The sequence below is a fragment of the Tupaia chinensis genome, unplaced genomic scaffold (genome assembly GCF_000334495.1).
Source record: "Tupaia chinensis unplaced genomic scaffold, TupChi_1.0 Scaffold000361_2, whole genome shotgun sequence".
Taxonomy (NCBI): Eukaryota; Metazoa; Chordata; class Mammalia; order Scandentia; family Tupaiidae; genus Tupaia; species Tupaia belangeri.
Window position 1 is genome coordinate 5,567,140 of NW_006159858.1, and position 8,879 is coordinate 5,576,018.

The window sequence follows — 8,879 nt, forward strand, 5'->3', positions numbered from 1 at the left end:
GTTAACCAGTTTTTGTCATATATATCAAAAGAAATTTAGACTTTCATTTTAAAGCCACTTCAAAAACATTGTTACATTTGTCTTTCCTTAGCAAATGATCACATGTCATGAATCTCCATTTGTAGTTAACTAAATACTACATTATTCTGGGTTTTATTTCCTTTCATAACTCAACCTTTTTTCTTTCATTTTTTGGTAAGAATTATTTATTTAATTTTATATCTATATCTATATATCTATATCTATATCTATATATAGCCAAAGGCTCTCAAAAAAAAAAGTAAGAAAAGAATTTAGACAGGATCTCACTATGTTACCAGGCAGCTTCAAGCTCCTGATCCTCCCTCTTCAGCCTCCCAAGTTACTGTGATTACAGACACACACCATCACACCCAGCTTTACTAATTTTTTTAAGTTGATTTATTTTTTTCATGAGAGAGAGCCACCTTCCACAGGATCTTAGCACACAGCAACTCCCAACCCCAGCTTTTTTTGGTTGTTTTTTCCAATGTTTTTGCTATAGGGCACTTGTGCTCTCCAGGCAGAGAGGGAAATGAGAAGTCACTGGCCGGGGGTGGGGGGTTGGCCATGCTGCAATAGCTTTTCTACTCCACTCTGCTCTCGGGATTTGGGGCCTGCATTCACATGCATCCAGCGTGATTCTCATGGTTGGCTATGTGGGAATCCAGCCACCTTAACCACCATGCCATCTGCTGGTCCCCTACCCCAGCTTTTCTAGCCAGGCAGGATCATACCTGAGTGTGCACTCGAATGCTGAAGTTGACCTGGGATCCAAACCCCTGGTCTTCCACATGGCTTCCAGCTTTTTAGAGTGGCACCCTGCTGCCTGCATCACTTTAGCTGGGCCTTTACTATTTTTTACCTTATTAACTACTGAAATTACTAAAATGATTTCAGCAATCTGTTCAATTTTTTATAAAACTTTTTACCTGAAAAGTAAAATGGTAAATACAGTTATATTTTCTAAAATTTGTATTCATGCAGACTGGAAAAGCTAAGGCAAGATGACAGAAAAAATGTTACTATTGTTTATGCTCTGGTAATATGAAATTTTTGGAGAGTCTGGTAACATAGCATAGTAGTAAGCCTTGTGCATTGGGAGCCAGAGCCAATGTTGTTATACACAAAACTGTTTTCCAACATTGTCATCATCAGCTTGATAATGACACCAAGTCTTAAGGACAAGAAGGCAGACGCAAGCTGCTTGAGCAAGGAGCCCCGATGTCCACAGCATCCATCACTTTCACCAGTACATCTTCGTCAGCTTACGGTTGTGCAGATGAGCCCATATAGTCAGCTAGAGCAGGAGAAAGGGGTCCAAGCTTGAGGGGTGGTGCAGTAAAGCCAAAAACGCATGAACTGAAGCCTGTATCATAGGTGGCCTTGAAAGACTGTGGCAAGGAAAAAGGATCTCAGTGGGCAAATCTTCAGTGGGGCAATGTCATTTACTTCATGTGGAAAGGGAAGAGGCCCAAGGTTAGAATCTGTACCGCATCATAGGCAGTGATCTAACTGTTCACACTACTGAATGTCCAAACTTACCAGCAACAAAAATCAATGCTTAGCCTCTAAAATAGCATCATTCCTCAAGACCAATGGGCCCTTGCTGACAAATTGGCTACTGTTGACCCTTTTCACCCTGGAAGGAAAAGAGGTTCATTCACAGAGGAAGAGACATGTATGGAGGGTTTGCCTTTTTTATCTACAAGACCTCAGTCAGCACCATTATCTGAGAGCTGTAGAGTATTGATTTACTGCCATGAGCTCCCATATACTATCACCTCAGACCAAAGGGCCCACTTTACTACTAAGAAGTGCCAGGAGTGGAATTTATTCCATGGCAGTGGAATTCAGTGGTCATTTCACAAACATCATTCATAAGCAACCATTCTGATAGAGCTTTGGGATGGCATGCTGAAGACAGTATGAACACAATACTCCACAAGGATGAGGTGCTATCCTTTTTTAGGGGGGAGGGGCAGAGGTTATAAAGCGCCTTTTATAGGGTGAGGGCGCTCACCAGAAAGAGACAGAGAGGCAGCGAGAAATCACCCACCCAGGGGGGATGGCCACACCACAATCCCTTCTCCTCCATTCTCCTCTCGGGATCTTGGGCATGCATGCACATGCGCCCGGTGTTTAAGCTACCAGGTCCAGGACTCAAACCACAATTGACTACATGGGAGTCCAGTGACATAGCCATTACACCAACTGCTGGTCCTGAGGTGCTACCTTAAGAATTATTATTCTCATTGAATCAAAAACTTTATATGGTGCTTTGGTGCCCATTAGAATAATACATAGATCTGAGACTCAGGATGGAAACAGAAGTAGACTCTGACTTCTCTCAATGACCCAGTGAGAAACTTTGTGCTTCCCATTCTCCCCACACTCCACAACACACCTCTGATTCTGAGCTCTTTTGAATTAGATGTTCTAGTTCCCAAATGGGGCATAGTTACACTAGAGGACACAGCAAGAGTTCCATTGAAATTTTTTTTTAATTTTGATCAAGTAATTATATATTTGTGGGGACATGGAATTATTATTTTTAGGTTTTCGCTATACATGCACTTGCTGGAGAGACAGAAGCAAAGTGGGAAATTACTCCCCCAGGGGGATGGCCACGCTACAATCCCTTCTCTAATCTCTTCTCTAGGGATTTTGGGCAGACATATACCTAGCATGATTTCTAAACCACCGGGTCCAGGACTCAAACCATGGTTCACCATGTGGATGCCCAGCACTTTAACCACCATGCCATCTGCTAGCCCCTGGGGACACTGAATTTTAAGATATGGCTATTGCCTGGGCACTTTGGTATCCTCTGTCCAGGAACTAGTAGTCAGAGTCACTACCTCCTTAGGAGTAATTGAACCAGTTATTTAAAAAGAGATGTAGCTGCTGTAATACAATAGAGACAGGGAGAGAATTGTGTGGACCTCAGTAGATGTTCTTGGTAGGACTTTGTCCAATTGGGACAACAAATGGACAGATTAAAAAGCTCAGGGCTGGTCCATGGCCTGGTAGTGAAGGGAGCTGGATCCCACCCACATAGCTGTCCACATGGTTGAGTCCTGGACCTTACAGCTTGAAAAATATGCCAGGGCTGTGTGTGCACAAATCCTGACCTGGAGGAATGGAAGAGAAGGGATTGTGGCATGACCATGTCCTACTGCGGAGTTTCTGTGTCTTTCTGTCTCTCTCTGATGAGTGCACATGCCCTCTGGCAAAATAAAAAAAGGCAGGGAGAGAGGGAGAAAAAAAAAAAAAAGGAAGGCCGGCTCTAGATTGAGCCAGCTCCACAGCCGTGTTTCATTATAATATTTATAGATGCCGAAAATAGTAGGCATTTTCAAATGAGCTATGATTTCATACTTATGTAATAGTCATCATAGACGCTCTAAAATGTGATCTGGAATGATTTCTCTTGACGAATTGCTACCTGTTCTTGACATTTTATATTATTAAAGCTGTAAAATAAATACTCTAAGGATGTTTTCATTCAATGGAGCGCTAGTAAGTAGCGTGTCTTGCCTCACATTATTCATGTCAAACCTTCCGAGTCATGTGAAATAGAAGAAACAACCCAGAGTGTTTCAATGTTCAGGGCAACTAACACTACTGAAGACGACAGCAGTTACTCTGTTTTGCCCAGAGCTGTGCTAAGTGTTTTTCATAAAATGTCTAATTTAATCCTACGGGCAATTCTGTGCGGTACTATTTTCACCGCTTAATAGGAGATGGAAGCTTCGAAAATTCAAGTAATTTACTGAAAGCCAGAGCTAAAAAGTGCCAGGAAATCTTATTCACCATTGAACCTTTGCTCATAATAAAGTGTCAAAGAATGACTTCAAACATGACTTGTTTTATGAAACAAGAAGCATCCAACAGTGCTTAACTCTCATTCAGTTTTGCTTAGGTCGGGGGGGGGGGGGTCTCCCTACATAGCTTAGGTCGGGGGGGGGGGGTCTCCCTCAAATTCAAGTGTGTAACAGTATTCCCGGGAGGCCTTGGCTAAAACTCTGCTGCATCCCTCTCCCCAGCAGTGTCCCACTCAGCGGGTCTCCGCTGGGATCCAGAACCATTTTGACAAGTTCCTTGGCTCCCTTCTCACGGATGGTTGGGGTACCACGGTTGAAAACCACTGATTTAGAGGTTTTTTCATCTAAAATCCACCAGGAAAAGCGCTGGTCGGGCAGAGCAACAGGAACTCCTAAGGATTCCTAGAAGCCTGGGCTCTGCTTTGCCAGCAGCTGCGTCCCCAAGTCGCGGTGTGTTGGAAAAAGTCTTGGGCACAACAACCCCGCCTCGGGGCTGGGCGGTCTTGGCCCGGCGGTCGGCGCTCAGGACTCCGACCCCGGCTCCTCGGCGATCCATTGCTCTTGCCGCCCGCCCGGGCCGCAGGCCTTGGTCACGCCCCCGGCGGCCCATTCGCCCGCAGGTCCCCGCGCCTCCGCCCACACGCTAATTCCTCAGGCCCGGCCAGGCTGGGACGCCGCTGCTCGAACGGCCGATCCGAGACGTGACTCGGGCGGGCGGAAGAGCCATGTTGGACTTCGCGATCTTCGCCGTTACCTTCTTGCTGGCGTTGGTGGGAGCGGTGCTCTACCTATACCCGGTAACCGCCGCCTGGGCCCTGAGGGTCTCCGGCCGCCGCCCCACCTCCTCGTCCGCCGCCACGTCTCCCTTTCCGCCGCGGGCCACGAGAGGCGGGCCTGAGGGTAGCGCTCTGGCTCCAGCGCGGGAACCGCGCCCGCAGTCATGTGACTCCCGGACGCCCACCTGGCGCCACGTGACGCCCCGCGCGGTGTGAGAGGCGCGGCGACCCCGCAGGCGCGAAGCCGTGGAGGACCGGCTCTCCGCGCCCAGCATCCCGAATCTCCCTCCTGTGGCGGCTCTGAGGTCTTAGGGTGACTTTTTGGCAGTAACTTTTCCAAACCCAGATTCCGTTCTCTAGTGAGCTGGAGAGGAAGCCTCAGAGGTGCCACTCCTCCTTTCCTGAGGCTTCTCCCGGCTCCTGTGCCATCTGCAGTTTCGTCTGTCTAGCCGCCTGTCCCGACCAGACACTACCGCGCTGGTCCGGGTCTTGCTGGTCGCAGTGCCCCAGAGGCAGATGGGCTGGTGGAGAGAGCACGGCCAGCGTTTAGTGTTAGAGGGTGAGCTTGACACCACCACTGCGTTTGACCTCCCCATCGCTGTGCTTCCACTAGCCTTGGCTAGCCTTGGTCATCCTCCGAGGAAGGTTCTGGAAACGAAAGAGTTAAGGGATGAGGCGTCATCTTGACATGCTCTACGCAGCCAGTGGGGGGGTTGTAGTAAAAATGGAAATGTAACTCAACAGCTCCAAGTACATCACGAGTCATGATGATACAGCTTCTTAAATGTTCTTTCAGAGCTTGGGAATGGATGAAACTAAAATAGCACAACTATTATACATAAACTGGAACTTCCAGAAATTTTATTTTCTGAAAACTAGACGTTTTTAGTGGCTTCTGGTCTTGAATTTTTGATAACCTGTAATTGGGGCTAATTTGGGGGCCAGCCAGTTGGTGTGGTGGTTAAGCCAACTGGATCCGTCATGGCCAGCTGCATGGTTGGAGTCCTGGACCCTGCCGCTTGAAGAAAGCACCCGTTACCAAAATCCCAAGAGAAGAGATTGTGATGTGGCCAAGCACTTTACGGGATGATGTGTCACTGTCTCTTTCAGAGAGGGCACGTGCCCTATGGGAGAAAACAAATTAAGGTTATTTTTTGATCAGCTAATAGAAGAAATGCTGTTTGTGGGGGACCAACAGTTTGCGTAATGGCTATGTCGCTGGACTCCCAAGTAGTCCACCACTATTCCAGTCCTGGACCTGGTGGCTTAAACTCATGCCGGGCGCATGTGTATTGGTGCCCAAGATCCTGAGAAGAGAATGGAGGAGAAGGGATTACACTGTAGCCATTGATTTGTTGCTTTCTGTCTCTGTCTCTCACTGTCTTTCTGGTGAGTGCTGGCACCCTATAGCAGAAGCCTCTCAAAAAATAAGAAAAAGAAGCAATACTGTTTATTTCAGTTATGTGCCAGACATAGTTCCATGTGCTGGGAATATAGCAGTGAACAAACCAGGTAGAAAATTATTATTTTTTTTTCCCGCTATAGGGCGCGTGCGCTTGCCAGACAGAGACAGAGACAGAAAGCAAGAAGTCACCCCCCCCAGGGGGGATAGTCACTCCGCAATCCCTTCTCCTCCATTCTCCTCTTGGGATCTTGGACACGTACGCACACACGCCCGGCGTGAGTTTTAAGCCACCGGGTCCGGGACTCGAACTGTGGTTGACTACGTGGGAGTCCAGTGACATAGCCATTACGCTAACTGCTGGTTCCCAAAATTATTCTTGACTCTTGGAAATAATAGTCTGGTAAGGAGAAAGAAAAACAAATTACATTTATCGTTTGGTAGTTTTGGGGGAAAACAAAGTTTGGAGTAGATAGGGTTGTTTTGTTAAAGTAGGGTGATGAAGAGAGATTTTTGGGCAGAGACTTAAGGTGGTGAAAATGCAAGCCATTGGGATATCTAAGAGCTTTTGTGCCCTAAGGAACAGCATGTGCAAACTCTGAAGGGAAAATGTTTCATGCCTAATGTGTTTGGGGAGAGCAAAGACCCTCTCTGTAGCTGGAGTGAAGTAAGTCAGAAAGAGACTAGCAGGACATAAAATTAGAAAGATAGAGGTAGAGGACAGATTTTAAATGACTGATAGGCCATTTTATGGACTTTTACTCTGAGGTGAAAAGCCACTGGAGAGTTTCAACAAATGGATGACCTTATAAATTTAACAAAATTGAAGTTTAATTCTATTAGATAAATTTTTAAAAGATTATTCTGGCTGCTGTTAAGAATTGACTTACAGTCCTGGGCCAAGATGGAAGTGGACAGAGTAGTTAGAAGGATATTATTATTGGGACCAGCAGTTAGCGTAATGGATACGTCTCTGGACTCCCACGTAGTCGGCCACGGTTCGCGTCCCGGACCCGGTGGCTTAAAACTCACGCCGGGCGCATGTGCGTGCGTGCCCAAGATCCCGAGAGGAGAATGGAGGAGAAGGGATTGCGGCATGACCATCCCCCCTGGGGGGTGATTTCTCGCTTTCTGTCTCTATATCTCTGTCTGTCTGGCGAGCGCACGCGCCCTATGTTGAAAACCTCTTCAAAAAAAAAAAAATTCTAGATTGGAAATACTTTTCCCATAGAATTATAGAAGTTACCACCCCCATTCCTGTTATTTCTGCATCTGGAATCTCATGATCTTCTTCCAGAAGGAGTGATAATCACATGAGTAAAGAAGGAAACCTAGGAGGTTGAAGGGATTTGTGCACAGACTGACCATGTCTTAGCTTGCTTTTCTGCTTATTCCTATAGTGTACATTTGATTGCTTTTTAAAGGAATCTTACTCTGCAGACTACTAAAGGAGGGCTCTCAACTCTTTCAATTTATCACTCCTCTAACAGTTTAACACTTTTAAAAAATTGGTTGAATTATTCACCCACTGCCGTCTCCTCTCCTATCCTCTTCTCTTTTTTTCAAAGTAGAAAACACATTTTCTTTATTCAGATCATACTTTCAGTATATTTTGAAATTATACCCAATACCAAAGCTACATTTTAATTTCTTCACATTCCACTTCAAATTCTTTATTATTTATTAAAAATAACATTTTTAATAGAATAGCTTTGTATTTATTTATTTATTTAGGAGAGTTTTGTTTGTTTGTTTGTTTGTTTTTGCTGTAGGGCACGTATGCTTGCCAGAAAGACACAGAGAGACAGAGAGACAGAAAGCGAGAAATCACCCCCCCAGGGAGGATGGCCACGCCGCAATCCCTCCTCCTCCATTCTCCTCTTGGGATCTTGGGCACGCACGCACATGTGCCCAGCATGAGTTTAAGCCACTGGGTCCAGGACTCAAACCGCGATCGACTACATGGCAGTCCAGCAACATAGCCATTATTCTAACTGCTGGTCCCCCCAAATTAACTTTTAATAAAACTTACTACTTAGCCTAATATTATTCTAAAATTTTTCATTTGTTTCTTCCTTAAATTAAAATAGCTCCCAAAGGGGGACCAGCCGTTAGTGTAATGGCTATGTCGCTGGACTCCCACGTAGTCAACTGCGGTTTGCGTCCTGGACCCGGTGGCTTAAAATTCACGCTGGGCACGTGTGCGTGCGAGCCCAAGATCCCAAGAGGAGAATGGAGGAGAAGGGATTGCGGCGTGACCATCCTCCCTGGGGGGGTGATTTCTCGCTTTCTGTCTCTCTGTCTCTCTCTGTCTGACTGGCGAGCTCACGCGCCCTATAGCAAAAACCTCTCCAAAAAAAGAAAAAAAAATAGCTCCCAAAGCCTTATGATTAAGAGAGCTGCTTTGTTCTACATGACTGACTGGTTTAAAACATCCTCCCCTGGGCACATGTATTGTATTTTGATAAAGAAATAATTCTGTAGATTCAACTGAATTGGAAAGCCTTTTTTTTTTTTTTTTTTTTTAATTTGTGTTGTGTTGTGTGTACTCACCAGAGAGAGACAGAAAGAGGGAAAGTAAGAAAGAATCCTTCCCCAGCACCAGCAGATAGCGTAATGGCTATGTCGCTGGACTCCCACATAGTCGACCATGGTTTGAGTCCCGGACCCAGTGGCTTAAAATTCACACCGGGCACATGTGCATGTGTGCCCAAGATCCCGAGAGACTGGAGGAGAAGGGATTGTAGCAGCGTGGCCATCTCCTCTGGGGGATGATTTCTCACCTTCTGTCTCTCTTTCTGATGAGTGCACGTGCCCTATAGCAAAACCTCTCAAAAAAAAAAAAAAAAAAAAAAA

At 45.9% G+C, this 8,879-nt stretch overlaps 1 protein-coding gene across 1 annotated transcript in view; it reads left to right on the forward strand.

Moving 5' to 3' along the window:
* Nucleotides 1–4,492: 4,492 nt before the first annotated feature.
* The window catches only part of CYP20A1 (cytochrome P450 family 20 subfamily A member 1), a gene marked incomplete in the record, with an annotated part of 58,576 nt that continues 54,189 nt past the window's right edge, over nucleotides 4,493–8,879 (forward strand). The window contains 1 exon segment of the mRNA XM_027773659.1: nucleotides 4,493–4,642. Within this exon segment, the coding sequence (XP_027629460.1) occupies nucleotides 4,571–4,642 (72 nt within the window).